Below are 14,859 nucleotides of genomic sequence, written 5' to 3'. Positions count from 1 at the left end.
GAGAGCTCATTGCTACTGGTGGTACTAAAGCTTGCAAAAATCCTGAAAAGGTTAAAGGATATGAACTTCTTTACTAGGTATAAAGACAGAAGAGGGGAAGATTTTGGAAGAGATTGTTGAGAGCGTTCGAAATAACATTGGTCCTGTGGCAGCTTTTCAGAAGGGGGTGTTTGTGAAACAGCTACCAAAAACGCGTTCTGGCAAGATCCCACGTTCAGCTCTTTCTGCACTTGTCAGTGGAAAGCCGTATAAGGTAAGCTAGAGAAGTATGCTTTAATGAACTAGGCACATAAGTGCATCCAAAGACATCCAAAGTGCATCATGGTTTTGATTCTCTAGACCATTCTGCAACTGGTCCATGACTTCAAGTATTACATAGTATTTTATTTCTGTTTATTACCCCAAAGGTTTTCATTTTCCAGAGCTTACCAGATACATTTCTTTTTTCTTGGCTGCTTTCAAAGGCTAGATTTAGAAGATTCTCTAAATGAGAATCTTCTAAATTTACCTCTCTAGATGAGAATCTTCTAAATTCTGTTTTACTGTTGAAGGAGTGCAATCAACTATCCTTTGCTTATGTATATTTTTCCTTTTCAGATAACACCAACCATTGAAGATGCTAGTGTGTTTAAACACATAGAAGAAGTGCTGAAGAAAAAATCAGTGGGGAAATAGGTTATTAAAAGTGTCAGTTACTGAAATATGCAGAGACTTTCTATTAGGAAATACATATTTTAAAAACTAGTCATGATTGGCGCTATTTTTTTCTTTATTACATAAATGGTACTGTGTTCTTTACTGTATTGCCATAGCCAATGAAGCATATTGAAGACTGCATGTTGTCATGATATGCTGTATGTTAAGATTGCTAAGAATTTTAAATAGTATTCATACACTGATATAGCTTTGGAAGGAGTCACAGTATTATCTCATTATAATAGAATCATGGAATCACAGAACAGCCCAGGTTGGAAAGGACCTTGAAAGATGATCAGGTCCAACCTTTCATGGGGAAAGGGAGCCTAGATGAAATTACCTGGTACCCTGTCCAATTATATCTTGAAAATCTCTAGTGATGGAGATTCTACAATATCCATTATTGTATAATGAAACCAATAACTTGAATTTGGCTACAACAGCTATCAGAAGGTAAGTCACAAACTGAAGACAGCAATAAGTAGGAATTGTGATATGAAAATCATTGCAGACATAACTTGTCTTCACTTATAAATTATGAGCCTTATGCCAGTTAAATAGTTAAATTTTTATGAATCAAAAAAAAATTAAATTAGTTTTCTCTATTCTACTGATTTTTCCTAAATCTTTGTGCTATAAATTCCTCTAATTGCTTCATTCAATGACTTTTGGAAGTGCCTTTTTTTTTTTTTTTTTGTAAAATAATAGGTGATTTCTGTCTTTCAATCTGTTAAAATCTTAATTTATCTATAGTAATGTTGAATATAAAATACGTATTTTAAATAAATGCAAGCATTTACTCCTTGCATTTTCTGATAATTTTGTTGTTGTGTTTTTCATCACTCGTGAAAAGGATAAACCAGGATGTGCTTTCACTGACATAATTAGATGTTTCAGACTTGTTGAGATATATATTGCTAAGAAATGTAGCAAATACACATACTGGGCAACCACTTCTTGACAGTATTGGCATTTTCAAAATACTTTCAGGATTCTTAATGTATCAGGAAACGGAGGATGCACACTATAAATGCATTACTTCTTAAGCTGCAGTTTTTAACTGAACAAGAAATGTAAAAATCCTTGTAAAAATATATAAAATATACTGAAATGCATGTAAAAATAAATGAAAAGTTTAAATGCTTTGAGTTACTCAAATACAGCATTGTTATTCCGATGAAGAAACAATAAGCAATTGGCAAATTCAGAAGTTGTGAGCATATTCTATGACCTTTTTCTTTTTTTTTTTTTATCTTTTTTTTTTTTTCTTCCCTGTTTTGCTGGAAAACATTCAAGATCAAAACTGAGATAAGAGAGGGGCAGAGTGGTCAGGAGCACTCACTGCTACTGCCATGATAATGTGGAGGATTCCAGAAATGCCACAGGGCTCATTCATCAGCATTCAGAAAACCCAGGTAAAGAGCCACATCATAGCAGTGATGCAGTATAGAAAAACATTTTATTTTTTTTCATAAGCATTGTTTTTTTTTTTTTTTTTTTCCAAAGAAACCTTTTTCTGAGGATCTGTGATTGCAGAATTTTTTGCTTACAGCTTTAGGTTTGTGCCAAGCTGTGTAAAGGGAAAGAGGTAATTATTCTTGTGCCCAGCTCCATCGTTGCACTGCAGCCTTGTTGTACAATCAAGAAAGAACAAGCCTATTTAACAGGTGATAAGAGAACACTTGTTTTCTTTTCTTTCTTTCTTTCTTTCTTTCTTTCTTTCTTTCTTTCTTTCTTTCTTTCTTTCTTTCTTTCTTTCTTTCTTTCATTCATTCATTCATTTTATTTATTTATTTATTTATTTATTTTTATAGAGAAGAAGCATGTGGGTAGATTTGAATGGCCAGGGAGATACTGAAATTAATCTGAAAGAAGTTGATACCATAATTATTCATCAATTGTGGGTCAGAGGTTAGCATACTCACAATTTATAGCTGTTAAGATTAGAGCTGTGGCTGTGCTTTGGATATACTAGGAGTTTTGATATGTTAGCCTGTGATCAAAAAAGAAGTCATAATGGTACATATATTTTATTTTTTGTATTTTTTCTTAATATATGTTTAATTCTTCTGGCCTGTTTTTTCTACTGTAGAAATAAGTACGGGGTACTCCCAGGGCAGTATTCATAGAGCTTCATTTACAGACCTTGCTCACTCTTTTCCCTAATGCAGCTCATTCCCTTCTGCTTCCTATCCCCCATGCCACTGAATTTGAGTGTGGGCTGTGACTGGAAATGTATGCTGGAAAAGAAATTCTGGAAAACTGGAACTGGAGTTTATGAAAAGTTTATACAAATGATACTACAAACACTGCAAAGAGTGTTTGCATTGCTTTACTTGGTGACATTCTGGACTAAACTAATCCAAAATAGGGCTGAGGGTAGAGAAGAAGGAGCATCAGCAGCAAGGTCAGGTAAGCCCCAGAAGCTGTATGTGGAAGAGCTGTCTGCTGTCTCTTTATAGCTCTGTTCTACCCAAATCCGTCTGATCGGATGCATCAGCAAGTTGCGTGCTCCCTCTCGTGGCAGATTCTGACCAGAAAATTCATCATAACTCATACCTGTTAGTGGCAAAATGTGCTTCTGCTTAGCTATGACAAATACATGACATCCAAACTATTCTAATGCTACTACGTACCAAGCTTAATAGACTTCTGAACACAAGTAGCACTGAATTCTTTTTTATTGACATTGGGGGAGAAAAATCTTTCACCATCTGATTGACTGAAGTTTGCCAAATGAAAATAGACAAAAACAAATGTTTATGTACGTGCAAACATGGCAGATCAAACTGCTAAAAGAAATAACTAAAAGACAGGTCTTGAGCTAGGATCAAGCAGCAGAAAAATAGTAAATAGGTAAATGACTATTAAGTAGGTCTTACTTTGAAACTTCCCATTTAAACAAAGAATAAACAACAATAACACCACCAAATAAAGCCACAGCAGGTAATATTTGCTCTTCTAAACTTTTATACACTATATATTAATCACTCTGTCTTTCAGTTATTTCCTCTGATAAAACAGACTTGTGTGAAGTCTCAGCAAGGCCATCTTGGCTAAAAGCAGAACATTAGACAGGAGCCTGTCTAATGCCCTGTTATGATGAAGAAATGGTGGGGTTTGGCTTCTCTTTTCTTTCATTTTCTTCGTGGAATATATTTGGAAACTTGAGAATCGCACACAATTCGTTCTATGCAATTATTAGATTTAATTTTCCAATGCTGGCTGGTGTCTGAAGATCCTGGAACAAAAAGGTGGCTCTTGGTAAAGCAAGATTCTTCTTGGTCCGCAGGTAACATAGAAGAAAGTTTTTTTTTTTTTTGTATAAATCCTGTTTTATTAAATTGCATTTTTTTTGCATTTTTTTTTTTTTTGTAAACAGTTCTGGGTTTATTTGTGTGATTTTAAGAGGTGAGCCATCATGGTGCTTCTCTATATTATCTAACATTTTCATTTTGTCTTTAGAGGTCCATTTTGGCTCCAGTTCCAGGTTATGTCATTCTATTATACATCATCAGAGGCAGGTGTTCAGCTTTAAATATTGACAGATTTTACAGTAGGAACATGTTGAAGCTTCTAACTCTGCTAAACATATTCATTTGACTGTTACAATCCAAAAACTGTAAAAATGGTGGAATGGAAAGTTACAAACAGTATTATTGACACTGTATTGTCAAATGTTTGCACTGAGACCCCATGTACCATAGATTTTATTTTTAAAAAATCATATTTATATCCATTTACATAAGACTTACACATTTTAAAAGAAATACATACACAGTAAATACGGAAATGTCTAGTATTTTACAATAAAACAGATGAAACAATGTAAAAATGAGTGGCTTCATTTGATAAAAGCTTTGGATGTGCACTACTGCCAAATTTCTGATGACAGAGATGCTGGGAGGAAAGGGGGAAGTTGTTTTGTCTTTTTTTTTTTTTTTTAAGCAGTTTAGTTTTTTTAAATTTTTATTCTTATTTTAAATTAACCAATATATCAGTTCTGTTTGTCTGATAAACCTTTTGTGTTCTCTTCCCTATTACCCTGTTCTTGCAGAGAGTTTTAATGCTCTTTTTCTTAAGTAGTGGTAGTGCACTTCAGGTAAAGTAGAAGAAAGAGATGACATCTAAAGGAGAAAATAAACATTAATTAGTAAGTTTTTTTTCATTGTAATTAGATCCAGGATGCAACAACACTAGAAAATATTATAGTACTAAATAAGCTGTTGCACGTTTTACTGAAAATTGACCATCTGAGGGAGACGTGTATTTGGTCTTTAATTTTAGATCTATAATATAAATCACTTATGCATTTTGATCTTTTAGTAATGCATACTAATTCTTGCTCGAAACAAACTCTTGTGTATATTCATTTTACAGTTGTTTTCTTTATGTTTTGATTCAGTGTTGGTGGTTAGAGTTTCCTGCATCTTTAGACCTTTGCCTCTTTAGCACAAGGTTGAACACACATTTTAAGTGTATAGACCCTATTGATGTACTCTGTGATTCTCCTTGTTCACAGCAGCTTGACAGCATTTACCTTTTTAACCCTGATGATTTCTTTGCTGTGGACCAGCTGTTTCCAGAATACCATTCACATCTTTTTGAAACACTTCTTCCCCATCTGTCTTTACGAATCCTCTTTGGAATCCTTCATTGATGAAGGTCACAGTTGATTTACCAAATCCCCCTTGATGTTTCATTAGAAGAAATGTGAAACTGTGGCATGTGCTATTGCACCAGCCTGTGACAATGAAACTGTCCTGGCTGAGCCCTATGATGTGGTGGTGACAAGTATTTTATAAGACAGAAGTGCAGGGAAAACATACAGCCACCGCAGCAGAAAGCTGGACCATCCCATGTGCACTCTCTTAAACTTCTTTACAAGATTAAATAGCTAGGCAACAGTGGTATTGAGTGTTCTTTATTTATGATCTTGAGAGTATACTAAAACTGGGCCATGTGGACTATGTTCACATAACTGTTCTGAAAATGTCAGTTCATGTTTTATGTAAACTCATCAGGGTGGTTTCAACAGATGTTTAAAAAATACCTGAAATATGACCTGAAAGCATGTGGATTGAATCCAGTCGTGAAGAAGCATCCAGAGACACTGTAAGATTGTACCTGGTTGGTGTTGTTGGAATAAGCTATTTTGAAATATAAGGCTTTGACTTTTTCTGTAAGAAATGTGAGTAGCAAAGTACAAGAATTCTGCAGCCTGCCATCACAGACCATCTCATTGTTTCACATGCAACCCATTTGCAGCTCTTTTTTTAGTCTGCTTTACACATGCATAATGTTTTTTACTATTCTAAGAATTCTCTTATATTGCTGTTGTGCAACAATAGCTCATCAAACTAGCCTTCTCCTCTGCTGCCTGGTTAGAATCAGTCCCACATGCAAATATTTTAGTCACAGTAGTAACAGGACTACTGATTTATTTTAGGCAAGGTGGGTCCCAGTCTCACCTGGATCTGAAAAATTTCAGGAGACGTTATAATGAATAATCTCTTCTCTACAACTATCAATCAGTTCCTTCCCTGAAGACACTGTTGCTCAGGAAATATGATTACAAATTCTGAAAAGACTTCTGTGGTCCTTCAACAGCTTCAGATAAATTTAGGTCATTGGTTTAAGTTTAAATGTCTGATATAATAATGAAGGTAATATTTTCCCTGTGTAATTTTTATATAATTTACTGAAATTCCAAACAATTTTAACTTGGTATCCAACCTAGGTGATGTATTGAAATTGCACTGATAAACAGTGCATGTACAAAAGTTCTAGCTCACACCATCTTGTTGCATCTCTAAAAGGACTTTAAGGTAAGTTAAAAGAAATAGCAGTACATTAGTTTCAGTCATCCTTATATATTACCCTTTACAGTTTGTATTTAAGTTAGCTCTAAATTTTGATAGAATTCTTGAGTGTTTAAAATCAGTATGTAATCAACACAGTGGCCAAACTACAAGCCCCTGTGTGATACATATATCACTGATACTTGGAACACTTGAAATACTTGATCTGCTCCTATAGAATTTGAAGATAATTTGTATAGCTTTTATAACTTTGTAAATGTCTTTTTGCTCAATATACCTAACCTATATACCTATATGCATACAGTGCCAACAGTTTTGCCACTTCAGTTTGTGGATTACCATTTCTAGACAATTACTGAAGAATAAACACCTTAGAAAACTGTAAGTTAATTTTTGTTAATATATACATTTTCACTTTCTGCCCTTGCACTATTCAGACCTGTTGGAAAATATTGTCTTATGTGCTATTTTTGGCCTATTTTTGGCCTATTAGATTGCTTGGCATTCGAACTTACTTTCTTCATCATTGCTTTCAACATTCCAAGTCTGAAGCATATAGAGCATATAGGAGAAAATATGCACGTCTCTGCTATCAGTTTCTGCCTCCACCAAACTCATTGGGAGTATTGTCATTGACTTTATTGACATAACATAAAGTAAGCCCTAATCTACACACACACACACTTAAAGGAGCTTGATATAGTTTGTGCTCCATCATCACCTTTGTAGGACCAGCTTGCCTATTTTAGAAAAAAAAAACAAAACAACAACTTATTTTTTAGTGGTAGCTTGAAGATTCTTTTTTAACTACATGACAATTTTATACACCTGCAGTCTTCTGAGATCTATGAAGCAAGGCTGATGCTATTAGCAGAATTCTTGAGCATTTCCCAATGGTAACGTTTGCTGTTCATTAATGGTCTTTGAATATGCCCAGAATAAGTAAAATCATGATGATCCCAAGCCTCTCCAGACTGAAGATCTAAAAATGGACTTTGTTGGGTAAAAACTAGAAATAGCAATTCCTTTCTTGCAGATCCTGGCATGTCTTGTCTATAATATGCAACAGCTATCAAAAGCATGTTCAATGTGGGTTTTTGGTACTGTCCAAAAACACTTTCCAACTCCTCTGAGTAACTAAATGGAAAAAAAAGCTTCTGTTACTGAGAAAATATTAGCATGAAATGGTGCCATATTGATGAAAGTGCTCATCATGTTAATCTTTCCTGTAAAACTTGTGATGCAGTAGCAAACAGTATTTTTCTGCAGACCTCTGGAAGGATAACAGACTCATAGCCGTATTTAAAAGAGAAGTGGTGAGAGATGAAACATGAACTCTGGTACTAGATCTGATCTAAACCTGTATCCAGCTCAGAATATCTTTTCTTTACCACTGGTCATTTCTGAATGATTTGGGAAGCATGAGATTTTCTGTAATAGATAACTTTGGAAGATTTTCTGTGTAGGGGACGTTCTCTCCTAGTTTTATTCAGCTACCTGATGTTCTAAATGAATCCGTATCTCTCATTAAAAGAAAATATATAAATAAATAAATCTCGTCTGCTTTACTAGATTTTTTTCCCCTCTCTTGAGCTCCTGGTAGAATTATTTTAAGTTCTCATAAAGTAAATTCAGTGCCCTGTGCTCTCTCTCTCCCCCCTGTTCTAGCTCTAAGTTTGAGAGCACACAAGTGCATTATGCTTGGTGAGCTATAATCTGAAGAGAAGTTGTCTGTAAACTGTCTCATCTGCTAAGGTGGCACCAGCAGAGAGAACCTGCTACTTGAGATAGGGAGGGAATGGCATAGTGTCTCCTGGGCTGAGCTTTAGGCTGTTGTCTTGATCAAGTGGCCGCCTTAGTGAGTCTAAGTTATATCCTCTGCTCCAAGCTGACTCTTGCTTGAATAATGCCAAAGAATACTGGGTGTAGTGTACATATATAAGAGGTTTCATGATGGCCCCTTATGAATACTCACAACAATTCAGTGCTGGCTTCTTTGCTAGGCCTTGTCAGCATGAGTATGTGCGAACTGTTGAGCTGTCTAACCTCTGCAGTCGTGATGAAGCAACTGCAAATTGCAAGAAAAAAAAAAAAAGAAACAAACCAGAACCTCTTTAGAATCATGAAGAAAATAAATCAGTCTGTTTCCCACTGGAAGGATGGCTGTTAAACTGCTCTGTGACTTTCTCTGACATTATATGGGCATGGTGCAGTGCAGAACTCATTCAAAGTCTCTTCATGTCTGGTCTACTATTGAATCTGCCTTCCTTAAGTCAGCACAATTTAAAATTTTATCGGAAGTCCTAACAATGTACTTGTCATGATGTTTAAATACCACACTGTTCTCATCACTGGAAGATAGGAAGCCCAATTCTGGATGAAGATGTAGGTCTTCAAAGCTACCTACTTTTAAGTCTACTGAGTTCTGGACCCAGCTCAATTATAAACCATCTGGAAGATCTGCAGTAAATCACTAAATCTCCTCTGTGCCTTAGTTTCCCATCTGTAAAATGGGAATAGTATCTTCTACTTTATAGTAAGGCTAACAGATGAAGTCTATGAATGTTTGTAATGTTCTTAGCTACTACATCTACTACATCTACTACTTAGCTACTTAGCTACTACAGTAATGTGGGCCATGGAAATGCCAAGGAAGCTTGCACCTTTATTAGTGCATGGATTTTGCCTTGGAATGGATTCTTGTCTTATGACTTCAAAACTGCCAAAAAGTGCAGGATTAAAAGCAAAGCGTGCACATGAGCAGTGGAGTCAATGGAATATAGTGATGCACTCAGTAAATTATTGAATCTGTATCTGCAATTGTAAAGTAATATTTTTAAAAGGTGAGATACTTTAATGGAATTTAGATGGTTATATTTTCCTGCCAACTTTGTTAAAGAATTACAAAATGTAATCACTACTGTGTATTACATTACTGCAATATAAATCTATTCATAGACCTAAACTCTCTCATGAGGCAATAAAGAGCAGTATTTGAAATGGGACAGCCTGTGCACTGGTACTTCTCAGAACTTCTGACAGGTGTACTCACATGTTTTCTGTTGTCCATATACCTGAAGAAATAGCTGCAGTGGGATTTTTCCCCTTCTCCCTGCCTTCTTAAAACAATTTAAAAATTCACTTATTTATTATTTATGATCTGCTTGATACTTTTCAAGTCATTACTGAATTAATGCATCTTTTAGAAGTAGAAGGATTTCCAGAGAAAATTAAAACTAGTCTACAATAACAGAATTAGTATATGAATTTCAGTATTTCTTAACTGCTGGTTGTTATTAGTTCTTAGCAACTTCAGTTATTTGATGGTTTGAAAGTCAAGTAGGAAAATAAAAATGATAGTCCTTTGTAAGTTCATCCTCCAAAATAAACTCCACCTAGTAGAGAGGTTTATGAGCTGAGAAAGGTTCTTAGATACTGTGTGTAATCCTAGATGCATGTCAGTAAATTAATTCCTCGCTTTCTGAGTGTTTTTCTTGCACCCTGACAGCCTGAAGCAAACACGAAAAAAATCAATTTTCCATTCCCTAATTTTACTTTCTCAGCCTCCTTAGGCTGGGTAGGTGAACTCAGCTGTTCCATTGCAGGGCAAACATGCACTAAAAGTCAATTTAGCATACTAGAATAAACGTCTTGCTTTTCAGAAGTAAGTGCAAAAATGACTTCATACCGTCAGTTGCCATTTTCCGGGACTGCCCTGATGTCGTGGTTAGTCTGAACCCAGCTGGCAGTGTTTCGGAGGAGCCGGGCATCATGCTGATGCCATGGACCTCGCGGGGAGGGAACTGTCGTCGCCAGGAGGGGCCCCGTCTGAAGTTCTTGTCGTCGCTCTGTCAAGACACAGAGTTGTATTGGATAAAGCAAAATGACGTTTGTGATTGATAATCTGGCTGCCTGCTGCCTCTCTCACTGTCAAATTTGTTTTGCAGCAAATGCCTTGCTTTCTTGCACTGCATCCAGTGACTACAATTCATTTGAGACACTTTTATAAGAGTAAATGCTTCAGAAATATTAAATGCTAGAGTGGAAAGCTTTCTTTAAGTCGGTGGTTTGATATACTGGAGGATTCTGCTAAAGCAGAACTTAGAAGTTAGTTCTCTTCCAAATACAGTGATTTGTTACTGTATTTGATGCAGTTGTTTGTTGCTGCATTAGGAAGCTTAGGTAAAGTGCTAATAAAGAGTTAAACACTCATGTATACACAGAATCATAGGCATATTCATCACATTCTTAAAAGTTTTGTTCCTCCTTGAACTTGAACATTTGTGTGACATACTCTTACCTTAAGATGAATATTTTACATAGGTGGATTTTAGGTTTCCCCATCTGAGGTAACTGCCCCAAATCCCACTCTAAGATACATCGATTATCTTTAAAGAAATAAAAATACCTCCCCCAAAACAAACAAAGAAACAAACAAACACTTTTTTATTTCTTTGTTGTTGTCATTATTATTATTATTATTTTTAAAAAGGTGTAAGTATCCCAAGGAATAAGTTGCACAGGCACTCCCTCCACACACCTCCCCACACTCTGGTCATTGAATCTTCCACTCCTTTCTGCATTTTAACTTTACATGAAGTGTTCATCTTAAGGTAAGAGTGCAGAACAAAATTTGGCTCCCCAAATGATATGGATACGTAGCCATACAGAGGTCACTTTAAAAATACCTTGTTTGGTATTTCCTTTTTTTAAATACCTGTAATGGACTCTTTTGAACGATATATGAATTAACATGTCCTCATGCATTGCATTCAATGTATATATTTTACTATGATGGTTAATAAATACTTAAAATAAAATTAATTACTTCCTCAAGTCGTCTTTCAGTTCCTAGTGCTAAAAGGTTGTTGTATTCTCTCTCAAGGATCTGCCGTGCCTAGAGATACCAAAGTAAAAAATTAAAATGGTTGAAGAGGGATAAATGGCAATCGTGGGTACAGATTAACCAGAAGTAGCATGAGCAAACTTGCCTGGGTGTTTTGTGTTGGAATCTGTAATAGTAAAGCTAAACTGCTGTAATCAAAGTTTTCATCCAGTGCTATAAGTGAACCATGTACACCACTTTCTAGAATATTATTTGCATATTCTCGCAGGCCAATAGCTTGTATCCAGCGTATGACTCGATCGTTGCTCCACACCAACACATCTGAAAGGACACAACACTGCTTCAGTCTCCTGGTCACTGCTAGCGTCCAAAGTATATAGGTGCATGCATTCATACTGCTTTAATTTAGTATGAGGAATACCAGGAAACTATTAATACAGCTTTAATGGCTTCAACATCTCCCCAAACCCTAAAGCGTGGGAGTAACTGTGTGGTTTTAGCTACCTTCATGTTAAACGTTTATTTCAAATTGGTTCTGAGGTGCCACCAGAGGGCATCTCCAGAACGCAATTCCTTCCACCTCTTCTAGATACCTCGTCTCCGTTTCTTTATCAGGTGTAAGATAGCCTCTGTGACTTGCTGATAAAAGCACCTCACTTTCAGACAGATGAACTTAAAGCAAGAGAGTAACAGAAAGTAAGAAGCCCAAGAAAGGACAGTGGTGGAATTAACACCCCCCAAACTCTTTTCAATTCTTAGGTAAGATTTTTACAGTTTAACTGTGCAAGGGCACAGGAGAAATAACAATTCCTCAAAGCTTCACTTGAGAATTTTGTATTAAACATTTTTAGAGTTAGGTCAGCACCTACCATTTTATAACTTGCCAGAATGCAAATGAGGAGTTCACAGTTTTAGACTAAAACTATTTTTAGTTTTGGAGGCTGGTAGAGTGGTTCAGGTCCATGCCAATTATGAAGCTAAGGCAACAAAATGAGCTTGGAAATAATTACTGAGGATTTTTCTCTAAATAAATAAAAAAAGAATCCTACCCTGTTTGTTAGATTAAAAGAACATCACTCACACTGATCTCTGTACTTGTGAGTGGGAAATGCAATGCTGTGTTTTGTGTTGCTAAGTGATGGGGATTGTTCCTGAACCCTTTGCAGAAGTACAGCTAAGGTAGCATTTCCTAGGAGCAGCATTTGCCATCACCTGACCAAGAGCATGCCAAACTTTGGGGTCAGGATGTGCTAAAACACAGCGAGGGAGACAGGGATCAGTGAGACCAAATCCTGCTTGGCACCACCTCTAGCTGACTGCTGCCTGGCAGGGGGTTATTACCTTTCTGAAGCAACACTAGGACCCGGGACCAATAACCAAATCCCCATGGGAGCCTCTGTGCCCAATTTCCATGTCTCTGAGCAAAAGAGCACGTTCCCTGAAGCTATTCACCCTTCTATTCACCCTTTTAAGCTCTTCTAACCAGGGTTGTGCTTGAAAGGTGTTAACTGTCAGTCTCAAGAGCTGGAAATGCTTAAAGGAATCAAAGGATTCACTTCTGACAATGGGAGAAAACAACAACCCTAATTGCTACATAAAAAATGAATTGTGCAGTGAAACAGCAACTGCTCTAGGGAGCTTTGCACAGAACATACTTTTAAACCAGCTGCTAGATTTTCCAATAAGGTCAGTTCTGTTAGGAGCTATTCCTATATTTATCAAGCAGCTGCCTCAGTGGCCACCCCTCCAAGCAACCTTTTCTGTGATGCACATTGTGAAGTAAGAAATCAAGGGCAAATTCAAAAAGCTTCAAAAAGCAGGAGCACAGAGTTAGGGCCCTGAGTGCTCCGATGTCCCAGTGCTGCTCCCACACATCCCAGTGAGCTGCAGGCTGCTTGGCCTCCTCCTGAGACTGAAAGAGGCTAGGATAAAGTCTGTCACCAAAATCCATTTTAGCAAAAGGAAGCTATCAAACCACATTTCAGAACTGCAGACCCAATTTAGCAAAGTACTTAACTGTGCCTAATTTAGGGAGATGTTCTGTGTTCTGAAGGCAGCTGGATTTATGCAAGTTTTATTTAAAGCACATGCTTAAATGCTTTGCTAAGATGGCATGCCAAGGGGTTAATAGTGTGAAGCTTCAAAAGAACAAACATTCTCAGTATTCATTCCCAGGAACTATCACCTTTTATTTCATGCTGACTCATTTCTCTTCGCTTTTCCAGTTCTTTTCTATCATAATTCAACCTCTTTAAACACATGATTCCATATTGCAAGCTTGTTCTGTTATTTAAAGAGAAACATTTACAGAGTTAATAAAGAAAATTTTGAAGATGGGAACATATTTAGGATGTATTTCCTGCATGTCACATGAGGTGTTTTATGGTGCTAATTTAGTAAATCTTGAGGCAAGAGAGGAAAGTGAAATCATTAAAAAAAATCCACAGACTTTAAAAATGAAATGGACAAAAACAAAATGAAAATGTTTGAATATATGTTCTAGTGTAAGAAACCCCAAACATTAAAAATTGTATTCAGAAAAGGTCAGCCCTTGGGAGCTCAGTGAAATGATTTGTCAGATCAGTCCTCAAAAGGTGTCAAATCAGACAGTAAATTTAACAAAATCCACTCCTTGTCACATAAACATCATTTCCTAAAGTCTAAATGCCTTTATTTCTATATTTCCAATTTAGCTTTCTGGCTATATCCCTCGGTAACCTGAGCAACTGTCAATTTGCTAGTACTGTTAACGGCCTTTAAGTACTACACAAAATAATTTTTCATTACTGCTAGATCTCAGGGCTTCAGATGTTAGTCTGCCATTTTCTGATACTTTAAACCGCTTAATAAATTATTAGTGGTTCTGTATTGTCAAGGCTTTATTTATACATTAATGGTTCCCTGCTAATAATGAAGTGATCCATACAAGTACCTTAGTTATGAGAGAGAATTGTGATGCTGTACCTATTACTAAAGGAATACCTCCCATCACATTTCTGACACTTAACACATACTTTTAGTTGTAGTTTTCCAAGCCAGAACAACAAATAGCCAGTGCTGTTATTCTGTGCAGCACTGAGCACCGCATCACACACAAGAGGCTATATACATGCAGTCTTTATGCAAACATACCGATGAAAGCTGTCCACCATTTTTAAGTGCACACGCAGATCTTTCTTCGTCAGATGGTCTAACATCCTTGCATCGACCAGGCACTCCATAAAATAACTGCGGTACTGAGGTAAACCAAGACTGGGGAGCCATTCGTTACCTATCCATTCGTGGTTCATATCACCATAAGCCAGTGTCTACAGAAAAATTAAAAGTAACGAAAAAAAAGGGGGAGATCATTTCTTAAGTTACAGAAGTTTATAGAAGCTAGGCCTGAAGCTACTATACTACATAGCTGAGATTTTAAGAGGGCAATGAAAAATAAATGTGAAACAAACACATAAATGTTGAGTTTTTTTATATGGTTTGCATAATGAAGATAAA

At 36.4% G+C, this 14,859-nt stretch overlaps 2 protein-coding genes across 16 annotated transcripts in view; one reads left to right on the top strand and one right to left on the bottom strand.

The window, feature by feature from the left end:
• Window positions 1-1,495, top strand: part of ACSS3 (acyl-CoA synthetase short chain family member 3) — a 66,398-nt gene extending 64,903 nt beyond the window's left edge. The window contains exons 15-16 of the mRNA XM_027451335.3: window positions 78-253; window positions 598-1,495. Of these exons, the coding sequence (XP_027307136.3) occupies window positions 78-253; window positions 598-675 (254 nt within the window). The 3' untranslated portion in view covers window positions 676-1,495. The remainder of the gene's footprint in view (window positions 1-77; window positions 254-597) is intronic.
• A 1,864-nt stretch (window positions 1,496-3,359) lies between these two features.
• The window catches only part of PPFIA2 (PTPRF interacting protein alpha 2), a 328,207-nt gene continuing 316,707 nt past the window's right edge, over window positions 3,360-14,859 (bottom strand). For 13 of the 15 annotated variants that reach the window (XM_072037130.1, XM_038181210.2, XM_027451280.3 and 10 more), the window contains 7 exons: window positions 14,497-14,672; window positions 13,550-13,647; window positions 11,510-11,685; window positions 11,347-11,415; window positions 10,207-10,366; window positions 8,494-8,586; window positions 3,360-4,823 (listed from right to left, as the gene is read on the bottom strand). In XM_072037130.1, the coding sequence (XP_071893231.1) occupies window positions 8,528-8,586; window positions 10,207-10,366; window positions 11,347-11,415; window positions 11,510-11,685; window positions 13,550-13,647; window positions 14,497-14,672 (738 nt within the window). In that variant the 3' untranslated portion in view covers window positions 3,360-4,823; window positions 8,494-8,527. The remainder of the gene's footprint in view (window positions 4,824-8,493; window positions 8,587-10,206; window positions 10,367-11,346; window positions 11,416-11,509; window positions 11,686-13,549; window positions 13,648-14,496; window positions 14,673-14,859) is intronic. The other 2 variants (XM_072037118.1, XM_072037122.1) reach the window with 2 other exon arrangements.

Source organism: Anas platyrhynchos, chromosome 1, assembly GCF_047663525.1.
Source record: "Anas platyrhynchos isolate ZD024472 breed Pekin duck chromosome 1, IASCAAS_PekinDuck_T2T, whole genome shotgun sequence".
Lineage (NCBI taxonomy): Eukaryota > Metazoa > Chordata > Aves > Anseriformes > Anatidae > Anas > Anas platyrhynchos.
The sequence above is the reverse complement of the archived record's forward strand: the minus strand, read 5'-3'. Positions and strand labels throughout refer to the sequence as shown.